A 19,676-nucleotide genomic window follows, 5' to 3' on the forward strand; every position below is an offset into this window, starting at 1 on the left:
GTGCTCAGTTCTAAGGTTGTTTAACAGAAGACAGTAATAACTAAGGGACAGGCAAACAGCACTGAAATCTGTATACTTCAAATGTAAAACCATACCTAGAATTTATGGTCCAAAAGGAGGTGATGTCAAAAAGTAAAATTTAGTCTATGTTGCTGGTCGTGGTTTGACACAAGTTACCTGTTTTGTGATTCACTGCATAGTTTTACAAGTTATGGTCCCTTATTTCTCGCAGCAAATAAGTAAATATCCATATGACATGCACATGTTTTACTTATTAAGAGATCTTTACAAAAATTTATATGCTAGCCTCTCATTTAAGAGATTAATAAGCAATGGATTTTAATCATACTTTTTAAAGAAAATATTCAGAATCACTTAAGCCTTGTTAAAACCTGTATACCTACACCTATGCTTTATAAACTATTCTTTTCCTTTATTGCTACATTTTATTCATGCTGAAGAATATATATATATATATATATATACACATATATATCTCAGTACTAACAGTCAAATGTCTTTGAGATTTTTATGTTGTACTGTGAGACATTTTTCATCCATCCTGAATAAGTATTTGTTTGTGTCCTACCTTGCCTAGAAAAAAGCATGTGCTCCACCAAGTATCCGAGCCTATGTTCTTGAGTAGTACCACTAAAGCTTAAGAGTCGAGAATTCTGTTTTACGATACAAAGATGCATCTTGAGACCAGAATCATATGTGAAACAAACGGGCCTCACAGGTTTCAATATTGCGTTGTTTCCCTTGCGTGCGAAACCAGAGGGGAAGTGAGGAGCGTAAGGAAGGACAGACCCGGGAAGTAGGAAGGGTACGTTCAGATGGGAAAGCGGACGAAGGCGGGGGCAGGAGGAAGGAAAGACGGGAAAGGAGAAAAGACTGAAAGGAAAGCTGGAAACAGTGCTTGTTCAAATTGGGAAGGAGAGGATTGGAGGGAGAGGAGGGGAAGGGAAAGAAAAGAATTGAGATGTGTTACGTACAGATACAAATTCCCTATGATGGATGTGATCAATATGTGTGACAAATACATGCTAATAAAATATTTAAAACTAAATAAATAAAACAAAGATCAGTGCTGTCCTCCAAACTCCTGTATGAACATAAAGAGATTTTCAGAGAAAGAAACCAGGTGTGAGACCTCTCCAAACGATAATGTCCTAGCCAGGAACTGCTAAAGGTCACATGCAAATCCTTTGACAAAAACTTTTCATAAAAGCCACTCCATGTCTGGATAACCTAAAATTATAGTAAGTTTTCTTCTGAAGACATAAAATGAAGATATGCCCGTCAGAAAGCCTTCTTCAAGGAAAGTCAGTATTTGCCTTTTTAAGGCTGAATCTTTTTACTTTACCAGAGGTTTACCATTTATTAGATAAAAGCCATTGCTAGTTATATTTTTCATTGTAAATTGCCACTTATGAAATGTACATTTAAAAGAGTCTTGTTTTCCCAGGGGTTCTGCCAGTATAACATATTTTAAAAGCTTTTAATTTGCATATGTTTGTGATACATAATAAGTATATTCATCATGGGTGTTTGGTGCGTACACGTGTCACACCTCGGTCCTCACTTGCTTCTCCTTCCCATCTGCCCCTGTCTTCAGATTCCCTTCCCACCTCCATAAAATCTGTCTCCATTTCCTATCATCTTTCTTCTACTTTGCTTTTTAAATTATTTATACTTTGGATTTCTCGTATAAGAGAAACCATATGATATTTAACCTGTGTCTGATTTATTTCACTTAGCCTTTGGGTCCATTTTCCCACAGATGTCTCAAATCTGTTCTTTGTTATGGCTGAGTAGTACTCCACGGTGTATATACACCACATTTTTAAATCCATTCATCTGTAGCTGGCCATGCAGGCCACTTCCAAGGTGTAGCTGTTATGAGTTGTGTTGCTGTGAACCTGGGTGTGTGTGGATCACGGTGATATGATTTCCTAATTCTCCAACTCTTTCTCTTCAATGGTTTCATTAAATCATCACAATACTTGCTAACATGAGCTGTGGGTCTTCCTTGTGGTGGGCGTAAACCCATGAGCTTCTCACAGCAACGCTGCGATCAGATCTTGGGGAAACCTCTGAGCTTGGGGAAACCAGACTCACAAGAGCCTGGATTGGGGCCACACACACACCCAAGGAGGTGGCTTTTGCCTTCCGCACGCCGCCTCACCTAAAGTGATTCATGTGTAACTGACACTATCTCCTCTGTTCCTCATGATTAATCCTAGATCCTGTGCAGTTTAATAGCAAATGATTACAAACAACTCCACAAAATTTTTAATGAAATTATGATCACCTTAGTTATCTTAGTTCTCAACATCATGACTAAAAGGACCAGTACTTTCACATAACCCCAGGGTCCACATAAGTTCCGAGGAACTTGAAATGATATCACAGGGTAGAAGAGCTTGCGAACCAATAGGCATCTTCCAGAAAATATATTTCAAGATGGTTACTTTCCCAGTGAAGATCAACCCGAAGATCTCTCTTAAGCTGATTAGTTTCTAATTTAACTTCAATCCGAAAATATATTTAAGGTAATTACTTTCTCAGAATTCTACAGTTTGAGAACCAAACAATTGCATAAGCCCTAAGATAAGAAAGTAACAGTAGAGGGTCCATCTGTAGTGATCAGGATAACGGTTGCTGTTTCCCAGACTTTCACAGACTGCCTGCTGCTGCAGGTTTCTGCTTGGAACTGTCCTCCTAACCTCGTTTCCGCTCCTCCACTTTCTCCTCCAGGACTGCCCACCAGAAGCAGGTGACTTCCGAGCTCAGCAGTGCTCAGCTCACAATGATGTCAAGCACCATGGCCAGTTTTACGAATGGCTTCCTGTGTCTAACGACCCTGACAACCCATGTTCGCTCAAGTGCCAAGCCAAAGGAACGGCCCTGGTCGTTGAACTGGCACCCAAGGTTTTAGACGGTACTCGTTGCTATACCGAATCTTTGGATATGTGCATCAGCGGTTTATGCCAAGTAAGTGCTGAATTCTTCTCATTTAACTTGCCCAGAGTGTCTCGGTGCCTTTGTAAATAGTGTTTGCACAGTCTGTCTGTCTGAATCACTCAGTGCTACCCTTTCTAGGGTTTACAAATGGTGACAAATTTGAAAATAAGGTTTAATTTCAGCAAAAAGAACAAGTATTATATTTTGTATTAAGGAAAAGTGGACTAGAGTCTTTTTCCTTTTGAGTGCCACTTGAATATGGAAGAATAAAATTTCTTCAATATTGTGTATCACTTATGCACTAGACTTTCAAATTGTTCCTACCTTGGTTGGAGAGACAGAGAGAGAGAAAGAGAGAGGCAGAGAGAGAGAGACAGAGAGACAGAGAGAGAGAGGAGAAAGAGGGAGGGAAATGCTTACAAGGACTGATTTGACTTATACCAATTCTAACATCACAAGTCAACTGCAGGAAAACTTGTTTGTTTGTTTTTTTACTGTAACTCTAATTGAACTGAAAATTTTGACAATCTGTAGGAAAAGAGATGATGATGCCAGCTAGGTTGGATTTCAGCCATGTAACTCTTTAAACGGGGATACCCAAGAGGTGTGATTTCTGGTACCAGTTCATCAGTGTATACTTCCACAGGATCAGGTGACAAAGAGTACGTTTGCCCTGTGCTTGCCACCTTTAGTTAAGGTTCAGTTTTTGGAGTGCAATGGCCAGCCTAGTGTTTGGAAGAAGCAATTTTTCCACATGCTACTATTGATCACATACTTTTGTGTTTCACAACGTAGACATTCTGAAAACACTTGCCTTTCCCAACACAACGTGGATTAAAATTTTCTCTTTAGAATCAGGAGTATTAAAACTAACACCCTAAGAAAAATATGTTTCAGTAATTTATCTTAAATTCATAAGTTTATTTGAAACTAACCTGTATTCCAGTCCAAAAGGAAAATGTATAGTATAAATTACAACCAGACGTGTCAGATTTCAGGCATGGTTTTATGTGTACAAAAGCAAAGCAGATGTACTAACCCTTCACGTGAGACGGGAAACTGTCCTGTCCAAGGGTTTCCCAGATGAGAGAGGAGAGACGATGTATACATATCTACAATATTCTTCACTTGCAAAATCCGTGAAGCTGAAATGTACATTGGAATATTGAATGTTACTGTGTTTAAGCCAGCCAAGGCCTTTGAAGTCATCCAGTTAATACCCTAATAAGCAGTGTACTTGAACATCATTTGTGGTATTTTGCAAGTATTTCTAAAATTATTTATAATTATTTACAACTGTCCTCTGCCTGGGTCCTCAGTGGGATCAAAGTAGAATTATGGAATCTGCAAAGCTTTCAGCATGGTAGAGAATTGTGAAGCAAACAGATACTGAAACAGAGCCCTGTTGTAGGAAATGACAAGTAAAAGACTAAGAATTCCTTTGCATTTACACTGAGTGAAGCAAGGACAGTTTTCATTTTGTAAATGAAGAAGCCAAAGACCAGAAAATTTGCAAGATCTTCTGAAAGCTATATGGTTGGTCATGGATGAAACTGGACTAAAATCAGAGTCTCCAGTCCGGTGTTGTTTCTACCGTGTTACATTGCTGAATGGACCAAAATAAATAAGACAGGTCAGCAAGTTAGGTCTCATTTGTTTCTGTTGCATGGGAACTTACCCTGGCACGTTTTCTCCTGGCCTGTTTTTGCCAACACAACACATGTATCTTGGCAGCTGAAAGAAAATCCTATCTCAGCAGCTAAGGAACAAAATTATATATATATATGGAATTATGTATATAGTACGGAATGATAGTGCTGGACTTTGGATTGCAAGCGTAAGGATGCCTCTCTAATTTAGATTCGCATGATTGTGCCATGTTAATTTTGGGGCCAAATGTGAACTCTGCCACATTTGAAAAGAATTTTGACTCTTACATAGAAATTATGACCAGGTATGATTTTCTCCACTTATTTGGCTTGTGAAAGACAATTGTGTGTTAAGGGGACAGAAAAACTCATACTGCATTCAAACACTAGCAAGTAATTTATTTGGCTGTAGACTGGGCTCACCTCCAGGTACACAGTGGACAAAGAGGCAGTTTGGGAGAGAGGTGTGAGGGCGTGGATGGCAAACAGGACCATGGTGAAGAGTGGGGACAAAGCCATCGTCAGAGCTCCTCTGTAGAAAGGTGACTACGCTGCAATTATAAGGAGCGTGAAGTGGGAGGTGCGGGAGGCAGAGACCAGTGCAAGGCAGCTCTTGTAGCAGGGTGGTGGTGGCAAAGCACGAGCCTAGGAAGGCAGCAAGAATGAAAAGGAAACTGAGTCTCAAACCAGGAAGCTTTCACTCTTTTATAAGTACAGCATGGGAGTCAAGCATACACAAACAATCGAAACTAAAGCTTCGAATGGATTTGTAAGGGGTTCAGTTTTGGATTCTTCCCATTACAACCATCGTAGCCTGGGTCTTCATGACTAAATCTTACCTAAATGCCCTAACATAAATGGAAAGATGGAGGAGAGCAAGCCGATAAAGGAATAAAGATGGAATATATACATGGAATATGCACCTTTTCAGAAGGAGAAGAGCAAAATTAATCAAAAAAGAAAAACTAAAGCACTCATTGCTGCTGCAAAGAGAGTTTAAGTATATAAATTCCATTTTGGTCATAAAATAATTCCTTATCTAGGTATATCTTTATATCAGTGGTTAATGTCTTTAGCATTTGATAGGAAACATTAAGTAAAGAGCTTATTTTTATTTTTAAAACTACAGAGCTGGGGTGGTGGGGCACACCTATAATCCAAGCTATAAAGGATATTTAGGCAAGAGGACGACAAGTTTGAGGCCAGCCTCGGCAAATTAGTGAGACTTGTCTCAAAAGACAGAGACAGAGACAGAGAGAGGAAGGTAGGTCGGTGGTCGGTCAGTTGGTGGGTAGGTCAGGAAGGTCAGGAATCACTTAAATGTAGTTTTTGTAAACAGATTCTCCTGGTACGCTGAAAAACAATCCTTCTCCCAGCCCCTATTTACTTTCCCTTCCTTTCCTACTCCCTTTGTAGAAGATTGTTAGCTTTTTATCTGCCTTTATTTTTATCTTATTATAATTTTTGTAAGCTGTTTCAAATATATTTTTAGCGTAGGCACATACAAATTATAAACTATAGAAAAACAAGTATTAGATCTAACCTTGTCTAGACAGAAAATGACAGCATAACCATAGAGACTTGTAACTCATAAGCAACAATTTATTTCAATTGTATCTGTTTAATGCTTTTCTAAGGACCACTTCCTGAAAAATGTTCATACTGAACTCTTCAACAGAACCATGCAGTGCCAGGCTTTCCAAGGCCACAAGGTCCTCAGCAGTTAAAAGATACTGCCATTTTACAGAGGAGTAAGCTCAGAGATTGTCACAAATACACATGGGTTGCCTGTGTTTGTTATACATTTACATCGTGAAAATTCTAGAGTTATTGCTATGTATAGTATACTATCCTTATTCTTCTTCAGTAGGAATAGAGCACCATACTGGGTAGCAGTAGTAAATAATAACTTCCGTTGTTGAATGTCTACCGTATCCAGGCACTTGGCAGTTAGCTTTTCAAATATTTATAATTTGTACCTTAGATATCATTATCCTCACTCAAAGGTGTAGGAACTGAAGCTCAGGCAATTCTCTGACTTGCCCCAAAATACCCACTTCTAGCTCCAGAACTCCACTCCTTCTGGTGAGGTCAGAAGGGCAGAGACGGCACCATATAGCAATGGCCCCCAAACTTGGCTGCGTAGAAGAATTACCTAGAAAGCTCTTACAAAATTCGATGCTTAAGTCTCACCCTCCACACATTCAGATTTATTAGTTCTGTGTATTTAGAACACTCTCCTTATTATTCTATTGTCAGGCCACATTCACAGACTACTTATAGTTTGGGAACCAGATAGGATTTAAAGGCAAAAGACCTGAAGTAGAATCTGGGTCTTCTGTAAGTTGCTGTATGATCTTGGTCAAGTTATGAAGCCTCCCCTAAACTCTGTTTTTAGTCTGTGGAAAATGAGATTGACCATAGCATCAGGCAGGAAAATTGATGTGAAAATGATAAACGGTAAAGAATCATGGAAGTGTAGAAGCTGAAAATTTTGAGTTGGAAAATATATTAGAGTGCCGGTTCTCTGCATAGGCTGTCGTAGTTCTACAATATTTCCTATTTGCAGTGTGCGATACAGTAAGCAACTTTGGTTAAGTAAAGACACTTTTTTAAAGCAGTGGAAGAGTTCACACCTGGCGTGAGCAAGGCTCTGGGCTTCATCCCTAGAACTACACACGCAGACCCCTACAGAAAGATTTTCTGTCATCTCACTTCAGCGTTGTCACTGAAATGTTAACACCAAGACCAATAACCTAACTACAGACTAAAAGATGCTCGTAAATCATGTAGAGTTTTCCCGATGAGAAGGTTACTACCCTGTACATTCTCTTTTTTCTCAGAGCACAGAAATCATCACTCAGAGTTCTTCACAGACCAGCTCTGGGAGCACGGCCTTTGCACTCACCTAGCACAGGCTTGGGAAATGATGCTTTTCCCAGGGCTTCCCTGCCAGTTAACGGCGGACTGCAAGTCAAGGAGGGGCAGTGTTTATCCACATTTTAGAAATGCGTTCCCAATGATACTTCTTTAGCATATCCTCAGGCTGAGATTTGTGTCCATCTCTAATGCCATCATTAATGTTATGAAACCATGGATTTAGTGAATACTCTTTTTCCAAACCACATTCTCCCCTTCTCCGCCCTCCCCGCTACAATCTGATAACCATCCCCAGGGCGTCTGTGTGCTGCGCCACTTACATGTTCGGTCAAGAAACACTGGCATTCTTGTTTGCTTTATTCTTTTTTTAAAGAGAAAAAAACAATAAAAACAATGATACAAAGTTTCAAAAACAAGATAGTAGGAGAACAACAGCAGTTAATGCACTGCATGTTATCTTCAAAGTAGTTGCTCAGATTACAAGGTATAGGCGTGAAAAGATCAAATGATATAAGCACAAACCTTTCTTTTCAATGGACTAATAGAAATTAGTAGTACAACTATCTTAACTATCATATATATATTTTCCTTTTCCCTTCCTTCTTTTCTCTGTTCTCCCATCCTAGTTTCTATTTCCTTCTGGATAGTTTCTTCCCATTTCACAATATCTATTGTACACTTTGGATCTTATTTACTCTTTCAGCTTCTTACACTACAGAGACAATACAATGTTTACACATTCAAGTGTGATTTATTTCACTTAGGAGTATGGTCTCAAGTTGCATCCATTTACCTATAAAAGACTCAAGTTTATCTTTTTATGGCTGAGTAATGCTCCATTGTATGAAAAGACAACATCATTTTTAGCCATTCCTTGACTGATGGGCATTTGGGTTGCTTTCAAGATTTAGCTATGATAAATTGTGCTGGTATAAGCATGGGTGCACATATATTGCTGTGGTATGATGTTTTCAATTCTTCTGGGAAGATACCCAGAAAAGGCATAGCTAGGTGAAATGAAATCTCTAATCCTAGCTTTTTGAGGAATCTCCATACTGATTTCCACAGTGGTTGCACCAGTCTACACTCCCACCAACAGTGGAGAAGTATTCCTTTTTCCCCACAGCCCTGGCAGCACTTGTTATTGGTTGATTTATTGATCATAGCCATTTTTTCTAGGGGGAGATGGAATCTCAGTGTTGTTTTAATTTGCATCTCTCAAATGACCAATGATGTTGAACATTTTTTCATATATTTATTTGCTATTTGTATTTCTTCATCTGAGAAGTACATATTCATCTCAGACACTCATTTCTGAATTGGGTCTTTGAATTTGAGGGGTCTGATCTTTTTCAATTCTTCGTAGGTTTTAGATAGAAGTCCTTTGTCTGAAGGACAATTAAATTTTTTCCCACTCTGTGGGTAGTCTTTTTACTCTGTTGGTGATTTAGATTTTAGATGTGCAAAAACTTTTCAATAAGATCCCAGTTGTTGATTCTTTGAATATTTCCCATGCAGTTTTGATTTTGTTCATGAATTCTCTGCCTACCCCTATGTCATCATGATTTCCATCTACTTTCTCTTCCAGTAGACTTAGTGTTTCTGTTTTAATATTTAGATCTTTGATCCATTTTTACTTCAGTTTAGTGCGTTGTTATAGACATCAGTCTAGCTTTAGTCTTCAGCATGTAGAGAGCCCATTTTTCCAGCACCATTTATTAAAGAGGTTATCTTTCTTCCAGGGAACATGTTTGGCCCCTTTGTCAAAGATAAGGTGACTGAGTGTGTTTGTAGTTGTGTCTGCATCTTCTAATCTGTTCCACTGATCTTCAGGTTTGTTTTTTTGCCAATACCATGCTGATTTTATCACAGTAGCTTTGTAGTATAATTTCAAATTAGGGGATGCCTCCTGCCTTGCATTTATTGCCCAGGATTACCTTTGCTATTCTAGGTCTCTTCTGTTTCCAAATGAATTTGAGGAATGGTTTCTTTAGTTCTGTGAGGTATACTAATGTTGTTTTAATTGAGATTGCATTAAATCTGTATAACAGTTTTAGGAGTATGACCATTTTCACAATGTTGGTTCCTCCTATCCATGACCTAAGAATATCTTTCCATTTGCTGATATCCTCTTCAATCTCTTTTTTCAAAGTACTGTAATTTTCAATATATAGATCTTTTACTTCCTTTGTTAGATTGATTCCTAAGTATTTCATTTTTTGATGCTGTAGTGAAGGGTGTGGTTTCCCTAATTTCTGTCTCAGTGCGTTTGTTGTTTGTGTACAGGAATGCTGTTGATTTTCGAGTGTTGACTTTGTATCCAGCTATGCTACTAAATTTGGTTATTAAATCTAGATGTCCTTTGGTAGAGTTTTCAGGGTCTTCTATGTAGAGTATCATGTCATCTGCAAACAGTGACAGTGTAACTTCTTCTTTTCCCATCCTTATTCCTTTTAATTCTCTCTCTTTCCTAATTGGTCTGCTTCTTGTTTCCAGAAGTATATTGAATAGGAGTGTTGACAGTGGACATCCTTGCCTGCTTTATTCTAAACTAGATGATTTTGGAGATAAGGCAGGAATAGGGAGGCTGTTTGCCATAGTTTAAATAATTAAGGATGAAGGCATTCATGGAATCCAAGCTCCAACACTCATTGGCCCATGACTTGGAGTAAATTTCTAAGCTTCGATTTCCTCTTCTGCAAAATATGGAAAATACTCCTAACTGAGAGGATTGCTGTGAGGATTATAGAACCAAATACATTGAAAGTGCTTATAGTGGGCTTGACAAATACCAGCTATTAGTATTAATAGTATCCAGCCTATTTCTTGTCTTTATCTCTTTTCTCTGTGTGGCCTTTTTCAGCACATAGTTGAACATAGTGATGCATATCAAGGGGGACACTGACCTCCAATGAATGAACAGATCTTCTGTTAATTTCCTACTGCACCCATCTTTAACTAATAGCTCCACCTCGTACCGTTATCAACTCCTGACCCCAGGCACTGAATTACATCCTGTACAAAGTTAAAGAGTTATCACAAATAAAAACACCTCTGTTAGTACTGCTGTTATTCATGTATTTTCTTTATCCAAATTACCCCATTTATATTTGTTGTAAAGCACAAAACTTTATTTTCTTTTAAATTTTTTTTAAAAAGTGGCAAAACTTTTTTAAACAGAACATGTGCTGCTATTGAAATGATGGTGCGGTTATTTTGAAAATGAGTACAGAAAAGTGTGTTTAATTTTCATAACTAATGGAATTCTTCAGTTGATACCTAGTATATATATATATATATATATATATATATATATATATGTCAAAAGAAAAAGTGTGATCATAAACCAGCCCTTTGGTAATGAATCTGCATATTTATGATATTGCTTATTGCTATTCCAGAAAATAAAGCATTTTTAAAAGGAAATAGAGAATTTCTTTCAAGCAATGCCCTATATAATGTTATTTTTAAAAGAATAACACAGTGAAGAAATAAGACATAAATGAGATCAGGTTTTGATGTCTGTACTTCACTCTGGCAACATTAAAATGAACCATACTTCCAGCAAAGACGTTCTTTTCATTTTTAATTGTTCCTGTGGTGAGTGCTTTGAAATGAATTAGATAGAATGATTACTTCTCCATCTCTGTCTGTAACCTGAGTCACAAGTATCAAATATCCACCCGTTACTCCAAAGGTGATGATGTCAGAATCAAGGAGTTTTCCATTTTTTCCTCTGTGTTTCATAGTCCAAGTCCACGTGGAAACATTGTGTTGCTTGAAATACATAATGCCTTGTTTCTTCTCCTCCACTTTGTATGATACGTTAAAGATAAAACTACCTGCAACTTACTCATTGAGGTTACTTAGTTTCTGAACCTTGCTTTATTTTGCTTTTTTAACAAACTGCTATATGATGAATGTAGAAGATGCAAAATTCTCTTCTCTTAGGGATGATACATGTGCAGGCTTAGTGTGAAAAATTTAGTCATTTGGTTTTTACTAATTTAGCACATTTTTGCTTAGAAACTAATAATGTGCTAAATGCTGGAAGTACACAAATGGACAAAAACAAAAAATACAATTTCTGCTGCCTCAAATTACTCTGAGGAAAGGTATGACATGCATACCGAAAATATACTATCATCCCTATGTCTACAGTGTCTCCCTCACTGTAAATGTGATGCTCTTTCAAAAGTGTAAGTCTAACTTTATTTTTCATATGGTTGAATGACTTTTGTGAACACTTTTGCCTTCAGATCAAATAAAGTCCATATTCCTTTACATAATGGCTTTCTTACTCAGTGGATTAAAATGTTGAATTTATTCCATCACAGTTCTTGACGCTAGAACTCTACAGTCAAAGTGTCATCAGGGCCATATTCACTCTGAAGCTCTGGGCAGAATCCTTCTCTTCCTCTCCTAGGTCCTGCTGGTGGCCCTCCACCACTTGGGAATCCCGAGCTTGCAGGCTCATCACCCCAAGTTCTGCCTTCTCCTGTCTGCGCCTTACCTCCTTGTAAAGGGACAAAAGCTAAGGCTGGGTTAAGACACGCCTTCAAAGACTGATTTATCTCAACTTGATTTTATTTGCAAGATGCTGTTTCATTCACAAGTCACAGAGGTACAGACTTTAAACCTACCTTTTGGAGGGACACAGTGCAACCCCTTGCCTGCCCTCTTGCCACAAATTTATGTCTTTTTCATATGCAGAATAGTCACCTGACTCTAAAACCCTCAAAGGTTTTAATCCCATTTTAGCATCAACACTAATTCCAAAATATCTAAATATTATCAGCTCAAAAGGCACCAGATTTCATCATCTAAACTAGTTAAGTATGAGACTCGGGTGTGTTCACCTTAATATATCATCCCTCTCCACCTGTGGACCTGTGAAATCAGAAGATAGGAACGAAAAGGGGGTCATAAGTCCCAAGCATATTAGAACCCCAACAGGACAAACTCTACTGGATTTCAAAGATTTAGGATAATCCTGGTAGCTTAAAGCTCTCCATGCCAGTGAAGAAGGCAACCCTGTCCTCTCAGCCCAGAGAGATCCATCATCCCAGACATCCCCTACTCTTTCATTGTGTCCTGTATGTCCATTTACTCAAATCTGGCAGCATTTCTAATGCTATAAAAATTTCATGAATCATTTCAATCTCCCATGTAACTCACAAAGGTACAAGTCATTAGGCAAGAGGTCATCTTCAGCTCTTTTCTGGATAACTGCATCTGTATTTGTTGCTCCTGCATAGGTGGTTCATTGAATCCAAGCACTGCACACATAACTCCTTTGACAAGTTGTCTAAGGGGTTGTCTAGCCCCATTCTTTGTTCTAGTATCAGCATACACTGAGTAAGTTGAAGTTTTTAAATCATTAAGTGTTGCTATGTTTTAGCTGACAGTTCACTCCTTGATTTTCGTTCACTATGAGTAACAAGGAGAAATCAGGCTGTGCTTCCCACACGTGGCTTGGAACTAGGTACTCAGCTAAGGGTCCGGGTTTATTGGTGTTAGCTCTACTTTCCACTCGATGATAGGACATAATTCAGCCAGGCCTTTGCCACTTTAAAAAACAGATCACCTTTCTTCTAGTGTCTGAAAACATGGTTCATCATTTTCTACTAAGGCCTGGCCAGAATTACCTTCAACATCCACAGTGATTAATTTTACATGTGAATTTGACTGAGGAAGTACAGTTTCTGGGTATGTTGCAGGGTGAGTTTTTGGAGAATAATGAGTTGGATCTTCTGCCCTGCATGGGGAACATCAGCTCTCACTGTCGGTGGGCACGGTCTGATTTGCTGGGGCAAAAAGGAATAAAAGGCAAGAGGATGATAGAGGATAAAATCAGCCTCTCCCTCCCCCTCCCTTCCCTCCCCTCCTCCTCCCTTCCCCTCTCCTCCCCCTCCATTCTTCTCTTTCCTCTCTTGCCCTCCTTTTCTCTCCCCCTCCCTCTCCTCCCATACCTTCTTCCTTCCTTTCCCACCCCCTTCCCTCCCACCCCACTTTCTGCCACGGGATAATGTCACAAGATGCCCTCACCAGATGACAGCACTTTGATACTGCACTTCTGAGCCTCCAACTCTGAAGAAATACATTTCTATCATTTATGAATTACTTAGTCTCATATTTTGCTATCACAGCACAAACACACTACAGCATCTATATTTCTACCAGTAATCTCTTCAATCTAAAATTTTTATATAAAGCAATTCAAATTCTTACAGGGTCTACCTGTTACCCAATCGATCCCACAGTCACCTCCACATTTTTAGGTTCTTATTTTAGTAGCACCTCACAGTTACACAAAATCTGTATTAGCTTCCTAGGCTATCATAACAAATACCACATACTGGTAACTTGAAATAACAGAAATTTCTTCTCTCACAGTTCTGGAAGTTCAAACTCAAGGTGTTCGTGTGGATATGATTCCTCCAAAGCCTAAAGAATAATGCTACCTCACCTTGTTTGATCTTCTTGTAACCTCAGGACTAATTTTTTTTATCTTTTGAGCCCATTACGTGAATTTCTGCCTTCATGTTCATCCTCTGTGTCTGTGTGTCTCTGTATGTTGCATTTTCCTCCTGCTACCTCTTCTTTTCAGGAGACAAGTGATATTGGAATAGGGCTACCCCAAGCAAGTATGTCCTCATCTTTACTTGCCTATATCTGCAAAGATCTTATTTCCAAACAAAGTCACATTCACAAATACCAGGGATTGGTGCTTCAATAAACTTTCTGAGGGAAACATTTTTACCCACAAGTATTTATTTGAATATAATAAAAGTGTACACATGTATGCATATGTACCCATATATTTTTGAGTACCGTGTATGGCCCACCAAGGGAGAAGTGTATTATGAGATAAATAGGGAAGGATATTTAACTGAGAAGGAGATGGTTTAAAAGACCAAACTAGTGCCTAGAACTAAATAAGGCAAAGATGGAGGATGAAAGTGATTATTAGGGCTTATGACATGGAAACACATGCAATTTATATTAAGAGGAAGGTTGAGCTTTTGTCATATGTGGGACAAAATGGCACCAATGCAATAATCCAGGCAGATGAAAGGCATGGTAAGATGTGTGTTCTAGCAGTAGTACTGTGTCTTCAATGAGGGAATGGACTAAAGGGTGGAAAAAATTGCAGCAGGGTAAAGAGAAAAGCAGAACTTCTGATAACAAATCAGGAGATAAAATCCACAGACTTGATGGTGAATTAAACATAGTGCAAGAGAAATAATTGAGAGTTGAAGATGACGCCGAGGTTTCTAGCCTTTATGAAACATGCTCCTGCCATGTGTGGAAAAGGACTAGGCATTGACTTGAGGCAACAATAAGGCACAAAAAGATGTGTGTAATGATATTCACTAAGTAAGTTCCTATCCTTCCTTCCCTCTTCTTAACTGTCTTCTTGGTACAGATTAAAATTTTTGTCCATCATGTTTTGCAGTAACTAGTATATTTATTTATGATTAAAAATGTGCTGGTTAGTCTTTTCTATGAAAAAGTTAGATAATTAGTCAACTTAAATGTTTGTCCTTTTTAGGAAAAGATAAATTCAAAACAGTATATACTGTTTTGACTGTGGAATTGATTGGGTAACAGGTAGACCCTGTAAGAATTTGAATTGTTTTATATAAAAATTTCAGATTGAAGAGATTACTGGTAGAAACAGTATATACTGTTTTGAATTTCCATGAGGTATACTCCCTATTTAAGTAACTAAGAGATATAGAAAGTGACCTTTCATAGAGACTTATTTATCTCATAGTATTCTCTTCCTCCCTCATCATTTTGATCCTTTGTTAATTCAAATTATTATTATAATTCATAGTATTTCTACACTACATCAGAATTATTTTCCATCTTGATATTTGATTTTTTTGAGATAGAAGAATTTCCATAACTTCCATAGAAAAAACAATTTTGAATGCTATGTCCATTTAATTTTCCTTTCAAATTAGTCATGTGGTGAGAAAAAGAAAATTTGGTAGAATACTATCACTGATTTTGTTTTTCCAAAGAAATTCAATGAAGTAGACAAGGCAGAGCAAACCTTGTTTAGAAAAAAACCAAAATGTTATCATCTTAATGCTGTATAGCTCACAGAATATACTTATACATATAACTTTATGCTTTTGGTGCCACTTCTATGTAATAACTTTATTTCCAATTTATGAATGAGGAGGTTGATGTTCACAGAGGACACAAAACTAGAAAGAGACAAAACTATAATTTATATTTTATTATTTCTGTTATATGACAACCTTTTCTCTGTGGAAGACAGCTTAATAATTAGGTAGAGTATCAGTAAGGACTTCCCTTTATTACTAAAATATAAGTCTGCATGCCTCAAGTAAGAAATCTTATGGCTTAAGAATTCTGGATTTTATTAAATAATTCTCCACCAAGATCTAACAACTTTCTCGATTCACTCACTTGTTTGTAGGAACACAAATGTATGAAATGCTCCTAATCACCTTTAAGAGTTTTAGTATTGTTAGTGACAATGCTAATTTGATAATCTTCAAGACCATTCTCAAATTCGGATGCCAACTTGAAGTATGGATCCTCAAAATCATCTTCAGATTTGATGATTCGTGAGAATTCATATAATTCACAGAAAGCTGACATAATCACAGTTAGGTTCTTACATCCAGAAGACACTGATTAAAACCAGGCAAGGGATGAGGTGCGTATATCTGGGTGCAAGAGATTGCCTAATTTGTTTGTGTGGGGTGTACGACCCTGACTCCTCCCGGTAACAATGTGTAATAGTATTCACAGAGTCTTGCTAACCAAGGAGATGCATTCTCGCCTTGGTATCCGGAGTTTTGTTGAGGCTGGTCACATAGGCACGGTCAGATATCTGTGCAGCTGATGTTAGTCTTCATTACCTCCAGAGGTCAAGCCAACTGCACACAGCAAAACTCTCACCGCAAATCATGCAGGTAGAATAGACTCTGTAACAGTGACCAAGCCACCAAGCAACCATTCTTATTGCTCATGATACTAAAGGGGAGATGGTTAATATGAAGTTTCAGCTTGGCTGGTTGAGAGGAACCTAGGAGATGAGTAAAGCGTATTCCTGGCTGGGTGGGTCATGGAGAGGTAGCCTTGGAGACCGTATCTGGTACCTGGGCCTTTCGACTCGGAGTTTCCCACTGCTGTCTCCTGGACGCTGTGAAGGAGCAGCTTTCCTCCTCTGCGCCTTTCCACCGTGGAGCTGTCAGACCATGGAACGAAACCATCCACCCATGTAATAAACATTTTGGCTTACTTTTGGTCATTGGCTATGTTCTTGGGTATAAAGCAATATGAAGGATGCAAGCCCTGTCCTCACAGAATTCATATGGCAGCAACCACCCCTAAAGGAAAACTACGCCTTTTCCCCGCATCTCCCCTCCATTCACTACGCTAACCTTGGGGAGCGGCTTATTAATGAGAGGGTTCCATGAGAATTGCTGCAACACTCACATCAAATAGCCTTTGAGAGAGAGAGATTCAGAGACAGAGATTTTTGAAATGTGCGCATACCGTGGCTTCGTTCAATCCGGTAGTTCCTCAAAAGGCTACACATACTTCTCCTTAGGACCCGGTCATTGTAATTCTATTCCTAGGTGTACCTAAGATAATGAAAGCATCCATCCGCAAAATAAATCAAACAAAACTACTTTGTGCTCAAATATGTGCAAGAGCAGTACTCATCAGAGCCCCAAAATGGAAAAACTCATTTGTCAATGAACTGATGAATGGATAAATAAAGCATGGTCTTGTCCACACAAGAGAATGTTACTGCATTAAAAAGGAATGAGATACATTTATAACGTAAGTTAAATTTCAAAACAGTATGCTCAGTGTGAGAGGCTAATTACAAAAGGCCACTGTTTTGTCTGGCTTTTGTTGCTATAACAAAACATCTGAGATCAGGTAATTTTATAAGAATTGAATTTCATTTAGCTTGTGGCTCTAGAGTCCAGAAAGTCCAAGGACATGGCACTGGTGAAGGCCTTCTCGCTGTATTATGGCATGGTGTAGGGTATCACATGTGAGACAGAGTGAGTATTGTGTATCAGGTCTCTTCCTCTTCTTATAAAGCTATTAATGCCATCACGAGAGCACTGCCCTCTGATCTCATTTAATTCTAAGTACCCCAAAGGCCCCATCTCCAAATACAATCAGTACATGAATTTAGGGGTTGGGTTCTCCACACACAAACTTTTGTGAGACCTACTCCAACCATACCAGCCATGTATTATTCCACTTATATGCAGTGTTCAGAATAGACAAAACTAGGGGCTTGCCTAGGACTGAGAGTTGGAGGGTAGTAGGGTATGACTGTTAATAGGTATTGAATTTCTTTTGGGTGTGTCATAAATGTCCTAAATAAATTTTTCTGGTGGTTTCACAATTCCATAAACATACTGAACTATTGAATTATGTAACTTTAAGTAGATAAAGTTTATAGTATGTGAATTGTTTCTTAAGACTTTTTTAAATGTAGTACAATGACTCAAGTGAGCTAAATTAGAAACTGTACTAGCTATGGGTGTCCTGGTCTCACTTACTGACACCACTGTAACTCTGTAAGTCTGTCTGGGTATATGCTTCCATTCATTATTGTCCCTAGAGTCATTTCGGACTCTTAAGTATCTCTGTGTATTAAAACTGATTGGAAAACTGGGACAACGTAGTTCTTTAGTGAGTTTAAGCTGAACAAATGGATAATGAACTAGGCCACAAGTTGAAGATCTTACCTGTTTTTTAAGGAAATAGGTGTGGATTTGAAAAGGTCTTTCCCCTAGGATGGCAAAGCAAAGCATTATTCACTTGTATATTGATTAATATTGTATACTAATTAACTTTTTTTAATTTACTGAGTGATATCACAGCAGTTTTTAAATTGAAAGGAAATTTGAAATCTTCCATTTTATACATAAAACATTTGAAGCCCAGTGGTTTAATCAGTTTCTAAATTAGGCTCATTGACTATGTGAAAGTGCCACAAAATCCTTTCTTTAAGAAGCTTATAGCCCTATACTGAGAAGCCATAAGCAAAATACCTGTGATCTGTACTGTGTGGTGTGGATTTACATTTTAGACTCATTCAATGACAATTTTTGTTTTTGTTTTTTATTTATTTTAAAAATAAAAGAAGGAAAACATATTAACAAACAGACATCCATTTACAAAATAGCATAAAAACAGTACAAGTAATACAGAGTTACAGACAAAGTGGTAGGAAATTCACAATGGTTGTTGTATTACGTATTGATATCTTCAAAGTGATTTCTCAGGAAAGCAAATAGAGACATTTGCTTTGATTGATCAAATAAGTAATCATTAACTGTTTCTTTCAGTAAAGTGGTAGAAGTCAGTAGTACAACTATGTTAGCTATCCTATATATACATACATACATACATAATTTCCCCTTCTTTCTTTTCTCTTTTCCCTCACCCCAGTTGCTCTTTACTTTTGAGCATTTTCCTTTCATTTCACAATGCCTATCATACCTCCTAATTTTTATTCACTCTTTCAGATTCTTACACTAGTGAGACAATACGTTGCTTACACATGGAGGTCTGGTTTATTTCACTTAGGAGGATGGTCTCTAGTTGTGACCATTTACCTGTAAAAGCCTCGAGTTTATCTTTCTTTATGGTTGAGTAATATTTCATTATATAAAAGTACCACAATTTTTTTATCCAGTCCTCAGTGGAAGGACATTTGGGTTGCTTCCACAATTTAGCAATTACAAATCATGCTGCTATAAACATAGGTGCCCATATATTGCTGTGCTATGATGTTTTCAGATCTTCTGGGAAAATACCCAGAAGGGGAATAGCTGGGTTGAATGAGACCTCTAGACCTAATTTGCTGAGGAATCTCCAATGATTTCCACAGTGGTTTCACCAGTCTGCATTCCCACCAGCAGTGGAGAAGAGTTCTTATTTCTCCACAGCTTCACCAGCATTTGTTATTGGTTGATTTCTTAATGATAGCCATTCTTATGGGGAGAGATGAAATCTCAGTGTTGTTTTAATCTGCATTTCTCAAATGACTAATGATGTTGAACATTTTCTCATGTATTTATTTGCCATTTCTATTTCTTTATCTGAGAAGTGTGTATTCATCTCAGATGCCCATTTTTGGATTGGGTCTTTGAATTG

At 38.0% G+C, this 19,676-nt stretch overlaps 1 protein-coding gene across 2 annotated transcripts in view; it reads left to right on the forward strand.

Moving 5' to 3' along the window:
* The window catches only part of Adamtsl1 (ADAMTS-like 1), a 462,751-nt gene that overhangs the window by 152,963 nt on the left and 290,112 nt on the right, over window positions 1–19,676 (forward strand). For both annotated transcript variants that reach the window (XM_005388722.1, XM_005388721.2), the window contains exon 4: window positions 2,761–2,997. In XM_005388722.1, the coding sequence (XP_005388779.1) occupies window positions 2,761–2,997 (237 nt within the window). The remainder of the gene's footprint in view (window positions 1–2,760; window positions 2,998–19,676) is intronic.

Source organism: Chinchilla lanigera, unplaced genomic scaffold (genome assembly GCF_000276665.1).
Source record: "Chinchilla lanigera isolate Chin_1 unplaced genomic scaffold, ChiLan1.0 scaffold00033, whole genome shotgun sequence".
Classification (NCBI taxonomy): domain Eukaryota; kingdom Metazoa; phylum Chordata; class Mammalia; order Rodentia; family Chinchillidae; genus Chinchilla; species Chinchilla lanigera.